The sequence below is a fragment of the Budorcas taxicolor genome, chromosome 5 (genome assembly GCF_023091745.1).
Source record: "Budorcas taxicolor isolate Tak-1 chromosome 5, Takin1.1, whole genome shotgun sequence".
NCBI classification, from domain to species: domain Eukaryota; kingdom Metazoa; phylum Chordata; class Mammalia; order Artiodactyla; family Bovidae; genus Budorcas; species Budorcas taxicolor.
This window is the reverse complement of record NC_068914.1, coordinates 144,397,156-144,413,164: the sequence shown is the minus strand read 5'-3', so window position 1 is coordinate 144,413,164 and position 16,009 is coordinate 144,397,156. Positions and strand designations below refer to the sequence as shown.

Below are 16,009 nucleotides of genomic sequence, written 5' to 3'. Positions count from 1 at the left end.
GACTAGGCCATTTTTTTTTTAATCTTTAAGTTTTTGTACAAAAAAATGTATATATATTTTTCGCATTTTTAAAACACCAGAGTATGCGGAGGAATGCAAACACGTAACAGAAAAATGCTTTTATAACACCATTTTCCCTGCTTAGAAAAGAAAAAAATACCATTCCAATAGTATCTAAAAGTCCAAAGATGAAATAATTTCATTTTCTTGCCTAAAGGCTAAAAAAAGCCCCCTGCTTATTGATTCCGTCCTTGTGGCCAGGGGAGCCACATTCCTCTTCAGTGCCCCAGGCTCCCTGTCTCTCAAAGATCAGGCCAGTTTTCTGGGCACGTGGCCTAAATGGAAGGGCGGAAGCATCAGAGGTTTAAGGCCCTCTCCCCACGGAGATAGGCTGGGCAAGAAGACACATCCCTGAGCCAGAAGCAAGGACGGGTGTGGCAGGAGCCTGCACCCAGGGCCGAAGATGGCAGAGCCCTGCGTGTCCCACTTCTGCTTCCATTCCCTTTTCAGGAGAAAGGAGGGCACGCACACACACACACAAATGCCTGTGAAGGAAAGTTCAACATGTTTAGAAATACTGGTAGAGGGAACATTTTAGGAGTTAGAAAAGCTCTGCCAGCTTTGACTGCAAGCAGGAGAAGCAAGCCGTCAAGGATATCCCACTACAAGGTAAACAGACTTCCCGCTTCTGCAACCCTGGTGGCACAGGAGGTCCATTTCAGTGTCCCTTCCAATGGACTGCACTTCTGGATTAGGTATTTTAGCTGCAGATGGACCAGTAACCCAAGATGACGACCCAGGGCCCAGTTCCAGCTGTAAGGTCACTCCAGGGCCAGCCAATGATGTTTGGTACCTTGTAATCCTGGGAAATTTCAGTTTCCATCCTGACCCAAGGTGGGAGAAGTTAAGTCTACAACCTCTCCAGCTCAGATCAAACGGCAGTCCTTGGATTGTGACCAAGTTATCACTGCAAAACAGTTCCCAGCAGCAAGTTACATCCAGACTCTCATGGAGACTACTGTAGGGCAGAGTAATAGCATGAAAGCAATCAAACCTATAAATAATGTTTCTTTTTTTTTTAATTAAAGAAATCCAGTGTCTCAAAAACTTATGAAAACGTGTTTAAAAAAGAGTCAGGGAGCCTGCCGCACCCTTTTGCTCACAGTCACTCCTCTACTTGTACTTTCTGGTTATGAAGACACAGTGCAACAGCCTCTGTTGTGATTGGCCCTATTATCTCTGTCCTGCAGCTGTACCTCTCAGGAGGGAAAACCAAACAGGGAACAAAGGGAAAGGCATTTCTTCTACTGACAGGTGGATGCAAACCAAAAGCAAACCAGAAAGCAAGAGTGAGATTGAGGGTGAGATGAGAGACTGCTTCAGAAATCTGCCGGAGGACGCTTTGGTTTGGGGGCTGAAGAAGCTGGACATCTAAAGTGCAATCACATTGGTAACAAATGATCATCCCTTTCTTCTGACTCTTCCCCCAGCTGATCATCCCCCACACCACGATAGGCAGCAGGCACATTTCGGGGTTTAGAGCGGCATACAAAGTCACAGCCATCCTATAGAGGGAAGAGCAAAAGAAGTGATCATGTGAAATCAGCAACTTTCAGGTGGGCACAGTGTGTTTATGGTCTAAGAAGGTGGCAAGAACTGTCTCCAGGAATAATGAAGAGAAAACCCCAAAGCTCCAGTGACTGGCCTAAACTGAATTTGGGGAAACACCCTCTCCTCGTGTAAGCCCCCAAATAGCTGGATCAGATTCATAAATCTAAGCAACAGTACCGTTCTTCCAGTCAGTCTGGAAGGTCAGACATTAAGGTGCTATGTTGCTTATTACCCTGTATTAGGGAAACCAACTGTCTTGGTTTGCTGGAACTTGGGGTGGTTTTAGCACCCCAAAGTCCTTTATCTCAGGAAACCCTCAAGTCTGGGCAAACCAGGACAGATGGTCGGTCATCTGTTTTGTCTCCCAGCTGCCCTGTTACTTACTGCTACCAGGTTTCCAAGATCCTGCCAGAAGGCCAAGTGAGGAAACTGCTCCATTCCTTTGGCTCCGACCACCAGTCGCTGGTACAGGAACCCCCCGATGATATAGACTGCGATCAGTGATGCAAACCTGTGAGGGAGAAAGACACCCATACTCAAAAACTGAGAATCAGTAAAGCTCATTCATTGTTGCCTGGTTCCTAAGCTCTGTTCCATAAAAATGGAAAAACAAAAAAGGGGTAGTCAGTTGAAAAAAAAGGGGCTGGTAGAGCCTGCGAAAACCAATTAAGAGTGCTGTCTGCCTGAGAAAACCTTTGGATCAGAAAAAAGACAGTGTGTGACTCATTTAGGGTTGAGAACAGTCACCATTAGATAAACAGTCCAATTTCTTCAAAAGTTCTAATAATGGGAGAGTAAGTTGGCTTAAAGCTCAACATTCAGAAAATGAAGATCATGGCATCTGGTCCCATCACTTCATGGAAAATAGATGGGGAAACAGTGGAAACAGTGTCAGACTTTATTTTTCGGGGCTCCAAAATCACTGCAGATGGTGACTGCAGCCATGAAATTAAAAGACGCTTACTCCCTGGAAGAAAAGTTATGACCAACCTAGATAGCATATTCAAAAGCAGAGACATTACTTTGCCGACTAAGGTCCGTCTAGTCAAGGCTATGGTTTTTCCTGTGGTCATGTATGGATGTGAGAGTTGGACTGTGAAGAAGGCAGAGCGCTGAAGAATTCATGCTTTTGAACTGTGGTGTTGGAGAAGATCCTTGAGTCTCTTGGACTGCAAGGAGACCCAACCAGTCCATTCTGATGGAGATCAGCCCTGGGATTTCTTTGGAAGGAATGATGCCAAAGCTGAAACTCCAGTACTTTGGCCACCTCATGCGAAGAGTTGACTTATTGGAAAGGACTCTGATGCTGGGAGGGATTGGGGGCAGGAGGACAAGGGGACGACAGAGGATGAGATGGCTGGATGGCATCATGGACTTGATGGACGTGAGTCTGAGTGAACTCCAGGAGTTGGTGATGGACAGGGAGGCCTGGTGTGCTGCGATTCATGGGGTCGCAGAGTCGGACACGACTCAGCGACTGAACTGAACTGAACTGAATAAAAACTGTCTAGTACTCCAGTAGGGAAAAAACCCCATCTCCAAATGCATATATTTATTGGGAATATAACATTAAGTCTCATTTTTTAAAACTTGCAGAGTTTAAAGAGGATATTCACAGACTTCTTTCCCCTCCAATTATAATATAGCATACAAATGCACACACACTATGTGGACCCATATACTTTCAACTGATTGCTGAGTTAAAAAAAAGGTTTGAAAAAAAAAAAAGGTCTGGACTGATAAAGGAAGGAGGACTCACGTGACAAGTAAGATAGAACCCACGCTAAGATGGGAGATCTCTGGGGAACACGCCAGGCTGCTGTCCATCTCAAAGAGGTAGAAACAATCTTGGACTTTGCCTCGCTCCTCAGACACAGGGTTAAAATTGTCCTGATGGCAAGAGGACAGACACAACATTTATGTGGTAAGGTGTTTGCTTCTGACGCCCGTCTGAAAAGGAGCACAAACCCACAAACCTCCCCCTAAACATTTGCTTCCTCCTGGTTTAAGAACTTATTTTCCATGTATGATGGAAGATGGACGCCTATGACTCAGGAAAAAACTGAACTTCTGGTTTTTTAAATTTTTTGGCTGCTACCAAATGGCATGTGGGATCCTAGTTCCCCAACCAGGGGTCGAACTCTCGTCCCCTGCACTGGAAGTGGGGAGTCAACCACCGGACTGCCAGGGAAGTCCCTGAATGTCTAGTTTTCTCCCATCCACCCCAATTATCTTGTTCCCTCTGGACATTCTGTCCCACCTCAGGCCAGTCTTTTCATCTCCTCTCTAGGCTCCCAGGCCCTGGGGTGCCTCACCGCTAGAGTGTGTCGATTGCAGGAGATCATCACCACTGCCCGCCGCTGCTCCCTGCCACAGTGGTTGTCATATTCATCACCCCCTTTATAGATCAGCATGATCCAATTACCTGAGGACGGACAAGGCAAAAGGAGCTTTGGGGTGGGGGAAAAGCAGAGACAGACCTGGGCACTGTGGAAGCATGGAACCGATGAAGTTGGTTTTAGTTAACCCCTCAGGATGAGCTCTGGTGTACCAGAAATACCAACTGAAACCCGCCCCTTTACAACAGCTTGAGTTCTCATGTTAAGACAACTAAGAACCAGATATGCATACAAGAATAATCTTGATTTCCCATACTAAAGGTAGGCAACCGATAGTGCAAATACAATTATGATCCACACTTAGTCATGACTCACGTTCTCTGAACACCTGCTAATATGGAGAGGCTCCATTCAATTACTGGGTGGCAAGGGAAAGCCTAAGATCTTAAATTAACCACAGATAAATTCAAAGTGAATGACTCTGAAGACTGGGGATACTTCCTTCTTCAGTATTTACTTGTTCAAATTTCTTTGCAAAATATCATTTGATTAATAATCATGTGAGGTGACCAAAGTAAGGATTATGCTTCCAATTTTGTGTATGAGAAAACAAAGTGTCAAATGATTGTCCAAAGTCACAGGATAAATAAATGTGATCTGGATCAAAAATCTCATCTTCTGACCCCAGCCCCAAACTCTTGACATTATTTTTTATTATGTTATTTACAGGAACAACAATCTGCACTTATTTATCTGCTTAAGGGTATAAAATAAACCATAGTTGCTCACATAGTCCTTTCCAGCAATGATTTTGATTTTTGAGAAATATTATCAACATAACTCAAGTTGGTGGGGATTATAGACTGATTGGCTTTCAAGAAAGCTTAATCTCACTTTAACACAAACATATAAATGTCCTGCGCCCTGGCTGTGGAGGAGTGGTGGAGCTGGGTGTTCCGTGGCTTGCAGGTATCTCAGATGAGCTGAACCACACACACCCAAATGACACAGCCTGGTTAGGGCTGAGACATACAGGGTTATCAGAGGGATTCAGTGAGCTGATCAACAGGGAGACTCTTACTTCCATTGAAGATCTGAGTCTCGTTGAATCTCCCAACTACTGTCTCCTTCCCGTTACTTTTGTTGATCTGCACCAGGCCTGCCCCAGAGGAGTGGTTGCCAGCTTCTCGGCACACCCGGAACACATAGCTGTACATATCTGGGCTCTGGCCCACAGTGCTCTCAAAGCTGAAAGCAGAAATGCAGAGGAGGAAAAGGACAGTTAGAGCGGTCAGCCTTAGAAACAGCAGCCTCTGTTCAAACAATGGTGTGTTCAACTTATTTATCAAACATCATGGCTAAATGTCCTAGTGAACAGTATCTTTTGCATCATGAGGTTCACTATGACCCAGACAGACTAACTGTTGATGATGACTGATGAAAATACAGCCTCCAAGACAGATAGTATTCTAGATATTTCTAGAATAATTGTTCTGGACTACCCTAAAGTATTAGCTAGTACCTCCCTGTGAATAAGGGTGTACGTTCATGATATATATCCTAGTTCCTTAAAGATTATCTTCAGATTTATATATCTGAAGATTCTTGACACTTATGATGACGTGTTATTGTTGTTGTTTAGTCATGTTTAACCCAGGGATCAAACTCAGGTTTCCTGCATTGCAGGCAGATTCTTGACCGTCTGAGCCACCAAGAAAGCCCCCTTCACTTTCATTTTCAGTGTCCAGCTCTTTGTGACCCCATGGAATATATTCTTCAGGCTCCTCTGTCCTGAGATTCTCCAGGCAAGAATACTGGAGTAGGTTGCCATTTCCTTCTCCAGGGGTTCTTTCCAACCCAGGGGCTGAACCCGCATCTTCTGCTTGGCAGGCAGATTCTTTACCACTGAACCATCCTGGGAAGCCCTTACGATGATGTTGTAGTAGGCCTAAATATGTTCATCTGATACTTCTGAATATAAAGCTGGTCTCTTGGGTCCAATCTTACAAACAGCTACTCTTCTGCATAAAGTACCTGCACATCACTGCTGAACACTGGGCTAAGCACGTGCTCTCCATCATAGAGGAAAGAGAGACAGCATGGCCAAATAAGGCCAATATTGTTAAAGTACAGATTAGAACCACCTCTCAGAGGAGGTTATGATACATGTATCCCCTCTATATTCAGTAGTAATATATAAAAGAATTAATACAGTAAGAGAAGATTCTTTAATAAAGTTGTTTTCTCAAGGCCTTTAAGGTTCTCATTTACCTTTTGTTAAATAGCGGTGTCAGCCTCTTCAGGAGAGCCAACTCTTTCTCTGATTCTTTACCCTTTTCTCCCACCAGGTCGCATGTTTTCTCCTCAGTCTGCCAAGATTCTCTGACTGCCATGGAGAAGAGCAGCAGCAGGAGCAGGCCAGTCCTCCAGGAGCTGTGGAGGGGGGACATCCTTTTGGGACAGGGAGTGTGTGTTTCGGGGACGAGGGAGAGGATCAGGGAAAGAAACAGAGCACATCAATGTGTAATAAATGAATAGCATTTTTTTTTTAACCCGTTAGTCTTCCACTCACCACCTATTACTTTACACTGGCCAGTTTTCTTCATTATGATGATGCTGGGCTTTATTTTCTTGTCTCTGTTTCAAGTTCTTTTTTCCCCATTATCTAATATACAGAATTGGATGTTTAAGTCTCCAGGTTTCTTTTTCTTTTCAAAACTTTTATTTTTAAAAACAATTTCATTTATTTATTTTTGGCTGTGCTGGGTTTTCATTGCTGCATGGACTTCTCTCTAGTTGCAGCAAGCGGGGGTTACTCTCTAGTTGTGGTGCGTAGGCTTCTCTTGTTGTGGAGCACATGTTCTAGGGCTTGTGGGCTTCAGTAGTTGCGCCTCCTGGCCTCTAGAGCACAGGCTCAGCAGTCGTGGCACATGGGATGAGCTGCTCCAGGGCATGGGAGAATCTTCCTGGACCACAAATAGAACCTGTGTCTCCTGCATTGGCAAGTGGATTCTTTATCAGTGAGCAACTAGGGAAGCCTTAGAACATATTTTAAAAGACTCTTTCTATGCAACTCCCTCACCTGACACCACTCTAATTTCCTGTCCTTACTGTGCTCCTTTCCTGTGCAATCAACAAAGTGGACAGCAGAGTTAGTGGGGCAGAGTTAGTGTATACAGGCAGTTGTTGAGATTTCTGCAATGTGTGCATAAAACAAGAATATATTTTTGGTCCTAGAAATTGTCAGAAGAATCAATCAATGGTTTAGAAAATACTTAAGTGTCACCAATGAAGAGTATTTTGATCTTGCTGAACAGTAAGATTCTTTGGCACCTATGACAAATAGTACCTTTCAGTATCTCTGTGCCAAAGCACCTGTGTCAGGAAACCCATACATCTATACACATACACACACATACATATAACATATATAATTACCTATCACCTGTGTCAGGAAACCCATACATCTATACATATATATACACACACATACATACATACATACACACATATTAATATCTATTACTTGTATCAGGAAATCCCAAAACACACACACACACTAATATCTACCTATCACCTGTGTCAGGAAACCCATACAACTACATACACACACACTCTCACACAGATATTAGTATCTACCTATCACCTGTGTCAGGAAACCCATACATCTATACATAAACACACACACACATATTAATATTTGTATCAGAAAACCCATACATCTGTATATATACACACAAACATATACTAATAGTTATCTATCACCTGTGTCAAGAAACTATATAAATCAATCACTTTCAGTCTAATTCATAGGTAAGACCTTCAGAACATAACTATAGGGCTGAGAAAAGGGAAAGCAGAGAACATAAAAGAATTACTTACGACAGCCTGATGGAGATATCCTTGCCTCCAGCATTTGGTTAGAAGTTAGGTTGAGATGTCTCATTATTTAAAGTTTAATACTAGTTCATTAATACTACTTAAATCCTCCCCCTAAGATAATACTTGAATTACAATGAACACTTGATAAGGGCTGAAAGTGAAAGTGAAGCCGCTCAGTCGTGTCCGACTCTTTGCGACCCCATGGACTGTAGCCTACCAGGCTCCTCTGTCCATGAGATTCTCCAGGCAAGAATACTGGAGTGGTTTGCCATTTCCTTCTCCAGGGGATCTTCCCGACCCAGGGATTGAACCTGGGTCTCCTGCATTGGAGTCAGACGCTTCTAGTTTAAATTATTAAGAAAGATGTAAAACAGAGAAAGAGACCTGAATACTTTGGGCCCTACGTCCTTGTTTTAATATTCAGAAGCATCTAACAGTCTTTGTTCATACTTACCACAAAAATGATGAACAGAGATTAACATAACCACAGCACCTAAGATTTGACATCTATCTGTTCTGTCTCATCTCTGAAAAAATCATTCAACCATTTAAATGATAGGATGAACAAACTTCATGAGGTCAAGATGAGTGGTCTGAGTGAGTATTCTAAAACCCACTTCAAGCCATGAAATTCAAGAGTTTCTTGATTTCTACTAAGTATAACTGTCTTCCTACATTCCAGTTGCTGATTACTCTTGAGAATCACCAAGTCACTTTCAATTAACGCACCCAATTCATATGATGCTTGAACTGTTTTAGGCATGGAAACATGTGGCTCTCTTTTCCAAACTCATTTTCTTTTCTCTAATCTCATTTGTACACCTATGCATGGACTGTAGTGAAAGTGAAAGTCGCTCAGTCATGTCCGACTCTTTGCGACCCCACGGACTGTAGCCTGCCACTCCTCTTTCTATGGAATTCTCCAGGCCAGAATACTCGAGTGGGTAGTCTTTCCCTTCTCCAGGGGATATTCTCAACCCAGGAATTAAACGGGGGTCTCCTTCATTGCAGGTGGATTCTTTACCAGCTGAGCTACCAGGGAAGCCCGTCAGGCTACTCTGTCCACAGGATTCTCCAACCAAGAATACTGGAATGGGTTGCCATGACCTCCTCTTGGGGAATCTTCCCGACCCAGGGATCGAACCCACGTCTCTTATGTCTCCTGCACAAGCAGGCAGGCTCTTTACCACAAGCGCCACCTGGGAAGCCCCTTTATACACCTAAGATACACTGATTTACTTTGGTAAGAATTCACTTTGGTATTCATTAATCATCCCTCAGGCCATTGCTATGTGTTAATTTTATAAAGTATCAACAATTTTCCTGATACAAAGATTCGATTCTTCCAACTTTTTCTCGCTTACCATAAAATATTTTCATACTACACGTCTAGACTTTGGCTTAAATACTCTTTCAGTTCAGTTGCTCAGTCATGTCTGACTCTTTGCAACTCCATGAACTGCAGCACGCCAGGCCTCCCTGTCCATCACCAACTCCCGGAGTTCACTCAAACTCATGTCCATCAAGTCGGTGATGCCATCCAGCCATCTCATCCTCTGTCATCCCCTTCTCCTCCTGCCTCCAATCCCTCCCAGCATCAGAGTCTTTTCCAATGAGTTAACTCTTCGCATGAGGTAGCCAAAGTATTGGAGTTTCAGCTTTAGCATCATTCCTTCCAAAAAACACCCAGGACTGATCTCCTTTAGAATGGATTGGTTGGATCTCCTTGCAGTCCAAGGGACTCTCAAGAGTCTTCTCCAATACCACAGTTCAAAAGCATCAATTCTTTGGCAAGTCCTCTAATTCTTCTTCATGCTGGTCCACTGATTCCATTGATTCTATTTAAAACTTAAAATAAGCAGAATTTAATAGATACTAATAGGTACCTGAATAAATTTTGTCCACTATCCTAAACATACTTTTCTTTTTGATGTCTGATCTTACTTATTTGTTACTCTGAGACCATTTCTTCTTTTTTTTTTTTTTAAGAACATCTGATTTTTGACTGGACTCAAGACTCAGAGATAGAAGCTCTGAGAGAGGACAGCTTTTATCTCTTAGCAATCTGTTCCTGGAGTCTTTCTTTGGCCCACTTCATTCTCTTGGCCAAAAGTTGAGCATCTTCTGGAGCCTGTTCTTCATTTTTCTTAGTATGCTGTTTCTTCTGACAATACATTGACATTTGTGTTGCACAATACTGGAATAACAAGATGCTGAATCTTGGGAACTTTGGTCCTAGGTTTCTCACCTTCTTTGTTTAGGGGCTATCTCACAGCATACTGGCGGCCACACAGAGAGACCACAGTGGATTCTGCTAGCTCTTCTGCTAACCCCAAGTGATGAGCCACAGTTGTATCAGTGAGGCCAGGCATATCCTTTTCTCTCTCTTTTACGATGACCAAATTGAGAACACTCAACTGGCATCCATGTATAGATTTGTACTTTCTCCAGTCCTCCTTGGTCTGTAACAGAAATGCCCCTTACTCAGTAGCAGGTGCAGGCTCTGCCATGGGTCCAGACATCTCCTTCATGGGAAAACCTTGTTTGCTGGTCCCACCACTGATTTGGACCACACAACTCTTCCAGTCTTCACCCAGAGCGACAATAGCAACTTCTGTGTCCATACGCTTCTCAGAAAAGATATGAAGTTTTTGTTCATCGTCCATTTCAATGAGTTTCTGACAACCAGTGGCTGGGAAAGAGATGTTCAGCTTCATCCTGAAGTGGGTCACCATACCTCCAAGGCGCCACAAGAAAGAGTTATACAAAATTACACTTGATGTTCTGTTTCCCACATTCACTAGGGCAATCAATACTTGGGAAGTCATTTCCCTGACTTGGTGTTATCCAAACATCAATTCATTGTAGTAATATTAAAGTGTCTGCAGAGAGTAAGTATAGCTAACCCCAAAGTCTGAGCATGCATGTGTCCTAAGTCGCTTCAGTCTTGTCCAACTCTGTGATCCTATGGATGGTGGCCCGCCAGGCTCCTCTGTCCATGGAAGTCTCTGGGCAAGAGTACTGTAGTCGTTGCCATGCCATTCTCCAGGGGATCTTCTCAACCCAGCAATCGAACCCAAGTCTCTTATTAAGTCTCCTGCGTTGGTAGGCAGGTTCTCTACCACTAGTACCACCTGAGAAGCCCCTCAAATTTAAGATTCTCATAAACACATTTAAGTCTCATAAACACATTTAAAGCATCAATAGAAAATACTTAACAGAGTGCTTGCTTTTTGCTAGGAATTTAACATACATTAACCAGTTAAGCCTTACCAAAACCCTATGCAGCAAATACAATTATTCTTAGTTTACAGATGAGAAAACTAGACATACTAAGCGAGCAGTGTGAACCAGGTAGTCAGGCTCTGAGCTCATTATCTACACTTAACCACTATATGTACATCTTCTTTCACATTAATTTTTTGGGATGATCAGAGCAGGCAGCCAAAGTCTTGCTTTCTTTTTGACAAAACAAGAAGGGGAAGTGACCTCTCACAATTCACAGAATAGAAGGCAGAATGAAGAACCCAGACCTCCAACTGCTATCTTCCCTAAATTAACTCACTGCTCAACTCACAACACAACGTGACCAACTGACTAAAATGAAATGAAGCCCCTTTATTAGATTGATAATCTTTTTTTCTAGGACCAGTTTTCTGGAGGGATGCTCACACAGAAGGCTGTGTTGTTTGGCTTCAAAGTTAGTTCCTAATCTGTTAACAGTTGAGGATTTCTTTTCCCAAATTAGAACAAAGACTCTCACACAACTAGGAAAAGATGAACAGCTAAACACCCTGTAGTCAGCATTAGTTGAGTTGAGCTATCTTTTATTTGCTCATTGGTTCAAAAAGATAGGATAAGAACAAATTTATAGTCTTCTCTTTCTTCTTAAGGTTTGGCTACATTTGAGCTGCTTCTCTTTGGTTTCGTGGTGTATGCACTAAGAGCTTTATCTAGATTATGTTTATTAATCTTCACAACCCAGAAAATCAGGTATAATTTCCCCCACTTTACAGATGAGGAAACTGATTCTTATAGAGCTGAAGTTACTTGCTTTAGGTTATACAAGTATTAAAAGGTGTGTAAAGTTATTAGTAAGGCAACTGGAATGAATCATGGCATAATGATATTTTCTGAAAACTTCCTGATTAAAAAAGGAGTGCAACAATGTATCAGTAAGGGGATGAATTAGAAAAGGAAATCGCAAGCCACTCCAGTATTCCTTCCAGGAAAACCCCATGGACAGAGGAGCCCGGCAGGGTCCCAAAGGGTCGCACACGACTGAGCATTTAAGCAAGCACACACAAGGAAATGAAATCCAAGGGCTGGGTAGTCTCTTTTTGCTGCTGCTGCTGCTAAGTCGCTTCAGTCGTGTCCGACTCTGTGGGACCCCAGAAACGGCAGCCCATCAGGCTCCCCGGTCCCTGGGATTCTCCAGGCAAGAACACTGGAGTGGGTTGTCATTTCCTTCTCCAATGCATGCAAGTGAAAAGTGAAAGTGAAGTCGCTCAGTCGTGTCCAACTCCTCGAGACCCCATGGACTGCAGCCTACCAGGCTCCTCCCTCCATGGGATTTTCAAGGCAAGAGTACTGGAGTGGGGTGCTACCGCTTTCTCCGAGTCTCTTTTTAATGTGCTACAATTAAGATTCTCAAGGTGCAAGTTTAAGCAGCAAGGCTTAAAGATTTTGAAGCATCCCTTTCAATTTTCTTGTTCTATAATGATAGATTCATTTGGGTTAATGCTAAAAAATTCTCCTTCAATGGGATGACCAATGATGGAGCCAGGAATTGGAAAGAACTTTACATCGCTGGGCCCCTGTACTCACTTTTCTCAGTCCTTTAAGATTAGCCATGAACATTCTCCGTTTGTAAATGGAATTTCTACTCTCTTCTCTTTGGCTCATTTTTGATACGGCGGCCTTATCTCCAGTCTCTAGCAGCTCACACTTCTGGAAGAGTAGCCCTAACTAGCTGAACCACTGAACGTTGAAAAGCCTTAGAAAATCAGCTTTATGGACCAAGGGCGGAAGCTCCCTACAAAGAGGAACACGATTCATCTCCCTCAAACTTCTTCGAGGGCTCCAGACAATCGCGTTGCGTCTAGTCTCCCGACTTTCCAACTGCTGAGGGCCATACCCTTTACAAATGATGCCCCTTGACCTCCCTCCACGATGCGGGCCAAAACCCAGTCTACGGGTGTGCGGTAACACCTAGAGCGGACTCCAGACTCCAGCGATCTTCCTTTCCCTGCCTTCCAAACACTTAAATCCCCTCACCAGTCTTGGAGATCCTTTCTCCCTCACACCCTTGGGCACTCTGTGACTCCCCAACCTCACGCCTCCGTTTTCCTGCCCTCGGGCTCCTTTTATGGAGTTTTGGGCTAAAACCCGGTCAAGCGAGACTTAAGAGATCCCGGACCCCGTCACAGCCACGAGGGGTGAGCACTCTCCAGCCCCTCCTCCTCCACGCCCCTCATACTCACATGTCACGTGCAAAGAGAGTAGGCAAAGCTCAGAATCCCCGGCCCAGTAGCTGCCCGTCGCTGGGAGACAGGGCCAGCGAGGGGCCGGCCACAGACCCCGGTCCCAGAGCTCGTGGCGGAGCCAGCGTCCCTCCTAGCGACTAGCTGAGCGCCACTCTGGGAACCGGAAACAGGAAGCTCTGGGCGGCCGCTGGGCAACTGCTCCTCCCACTAGACCCCCGCGGCATGTGACCGCAGAACCATTTGGCCCCTTTCCCCTTTCCGGCCTTGCAGATCATCCCGGATGCTGATTGGCCACGGTCGTGGGCGTTAGGCTCCCCCTCCACCGTAACAACTCCAATCCCTATCGAGAGTTGCAAGTTTAGTTCCACCTTTTCGGGTTGCCTTTCTACTAACGGGGGTCCCAGAGTCCCACCTCCAGGCTTCTTCGGCTCGGGCCCCCAGTCACGCGGGGTCAAGCGCGGTCACGCTCCCTGGTAGGTTGGATGGAGGGGGCACGTGAGAGCGGTGGCGGCACTAGAGGGCGGTGGCGGAAGCGGAAGTGCGGGGCGGGGCCTGCCCCCCAGGCGGCGGCGGGAGCTGTAGTTTTCGCGCGCGACCGCTTCGCTCTGGTGCTGGCTCAGAACGTCTGCCGCCTGAAGGGGACGCTGGTTCGCCGTGTGCCAGCCGCTAGTCGCTTGGTGTCCCACGTCGGCACCTAGAAGATAGTGGAGAGCAATGACTGGGTCGTTTCCTGACTTTCTTAACGTCACTTTACGTCCTGTCTACGGTTTAGTACTCTGAAGTGTGACGGTTGTTATTATTCGACTTAACCTTGCCACCCCTGTGGCATTTTGTGTGATGAACACTGTAACCAGTTCTGACCCGACCAATTCCGTTCCGGTTTTTGCGCCTTGGCCGAGAGCCTTTGCGGTGTCCCTCACGTCTTGGCCGCGTGTTGAAGTCCTACCCGTTGTGAGAACTCGGTTCGGATCCCCAGTGACTCTGGGACTCACCTTCTTGAGAAGGAATCCCGTCGTCCCTGGGTCAGGAAGATCCCCTGGAGAAGGAAATGGTAACCCACTCCAGTACTCTTGCCTGGAAAATCCCATGGACAGAGAAGTCTAGTAGACTACAGTCCATGGGATCGCAAAGAGTCGGACACGACTGAGCGACTTCACTTTCGAGTGCCCGCTGGTTGCTCCGATCAGCTTCAGGCTGGCTTCCTTCTGCTCGGATTCCTCCTTTGCATTTGCCTCCCTCCGTCTTGGCGGATGGGGACTAGATTTTGAGTTGTTATACTCACCGGAGCTTGAACAGCATTTTGAATGAAATAAAAGAAGCCAACACTTGCGTAGCCCCGCGGTGCCTGGCACTGTTGGAAGTGCTTTAGACGAGAATGAATTCACCTCCAAGTTCACCTTACTGAGGAAGTACCTTATCCCAAGCTTACAGATGAGTAAATTAAAGGCGATGGAGGTTAACTGACTTACCCTGGGCTCCCCAGCTCCTCTTAACTTGTGGAGTTAGCATTCAGTTTTCATCGTTAGGGGTTAATTAGTTGTATAGGTGTATAGAATCCATCCTGAGTTTTTTTTTTTTTTCTTTTTCAATTAACTGGGCATTCAGTTCAGGCTAGGTGGCATAATTGGGTTGGGTTTGGATGTGTCTTTAAAAAAAAACAGTTGAAAGATGAGTTATTTTCTGGCAATAAAAGTGACTTGTAATCAGAAACCAGAGAGAACTATTAATCAAAAATCCATAAAGTTACCACGAAGTTGTGTATTTCTTTCATGAGGGCTATTCCTTTCCTCTTAAAAAAAAACACAAACCCTTAAGTCAACTATTTCTCCATATGATGAAATTTACAAATACATTTAAAAATGGTTGTATAATTAGCTGCATGGATTGCCAGTCATTTAAGTCATTTCTATTGATTTGACCTTATCAATTTATTCAACAAGATATTTATTGAGCAATGATACTGTTACAAGTTTGGGGGATACAGCAGGGAAAAAAAGGCAAAAATCCCTTTTACAATGAACTTTCATTCTAAAATTGATGTTCATTTGTTGGTCATTTCAGATGTCTTCGTCTTGGTCATTTCCCAGAGTAGTGTTGGGGTGGAGGGAGAGAAGTGTACATGTGGGAGGTGGAGAAACGTACTGAAATGCAATTGAGTAGGGCTTCCCAGTAGAGTAAAGAATCCACCTGCCAATGCGGAGGACATGGGTTCGATCCCTGGTCGGCAAGATCCCCTGAGAAGGAAATGGCAACCCACTCTGATATTCTTGCCTGGAAAATCCCATGGACAGAGGAGCCTGGCAGACTACAGTCTATGGGATTGCAAAAGAGCTGGACAGAACTTAGGAACTAAACAACAACAAAAGTGGAATAATTTCTTCTTCAGGAGTGGGGGCAAGGGAGAACTTCCTTTTCCATCTAGTTGCAAATGACCTGGGTCACTCCCTGCTTCTCGGGCTCAGGGCCCTTTCTGGGAGCCGTCTGTCAGAACTGATCTCAAGGTTCTTGTCAGAGGTAAAAGTTGAAGTTAGAGGTTATTTTTTGCCTTCCTGTTCTGGGCCTCTAGCCTCTTCATTAGCAAGGATGCTCCCCACACTGCACCATCCATCCCCTCCTCCCACATGCAAAGTAATGGGGTCTAAACCAGTAAACTATTACTAGTTTACTGATAATAGTAAACTAGTCTACTTT

The 16,009-nt window shown here is 44.6% G+C and overlaps 1 protein-coding gene across 3 annotated transcripts; it reads right to left on the bottom strand.

The window, feature by feature from the left end:
- Positions 1-7: 7 nt before the first annotated feature.
- Positions 8-13,792, bottom strand: M6PR (mannose-6-phosphate receptor, cation dependent). Of its 3 annotated transcripts, none has more exons than XM_052639785.1 (7): positions 13,731-13,792; positions 6,222-6,401; positions 5,032-5,198; positions 3,927-4,036; positions 3,371-3,501; positions 1,996-2,122; positions 8-1,565 (listed from the first exon to the last, which is right to left on the bottom strand). In XM_052639785.1, the coding sequence occupies exons 2-7, from the start codon at positions 6,398-6,400 to the stop codon at positions 1,443-1,445; spliced, it is 837 nt and encodes a 278-aa protein (XP_052495745.1). In that variant the 5' UTR covers position 6,401; positions 13,731-13,792; the 3' UTR covers positions 8-1,442. The 3 variants fall into 3 exon arrangements, with proteins under 3 accessions (XP_052495745.1, XP_052495744.1, XP_052495746.1); XM_052639784.1 differs by lacking the exon at positions 13,731-13,792 and adding an exon at positions 13,316-13,470; XM_052639786.1 differs by lacking the exon at positions 13,731-13,792 and adding an exon at positions 13,316-13,470 and having other exon boundaries at positions 6,222-6,383.
- Positions 13,793-16,009: the final 2,217 nt, after the last annotated feature.

Bases quoted from the DNA above. Each gene is read 5' to 3' on its own strand.
- M6PR (XM_052639784.1), bottom strand. The intron at 3,502-3,926 runs GTGAGGCACCCC...TCTTGCCATCAG, and splicing joins GCAATCGACACACTCTAGCG to GACAATTTTAACCCTGTGTC. The intron at 2,123-3,370 runs GTGAGTCCTCCT...TCTCCCTCACAG, and splicing joins GGTTCTATCTTACTTGTCAC to GTTTGCATCACTGATCGCAG.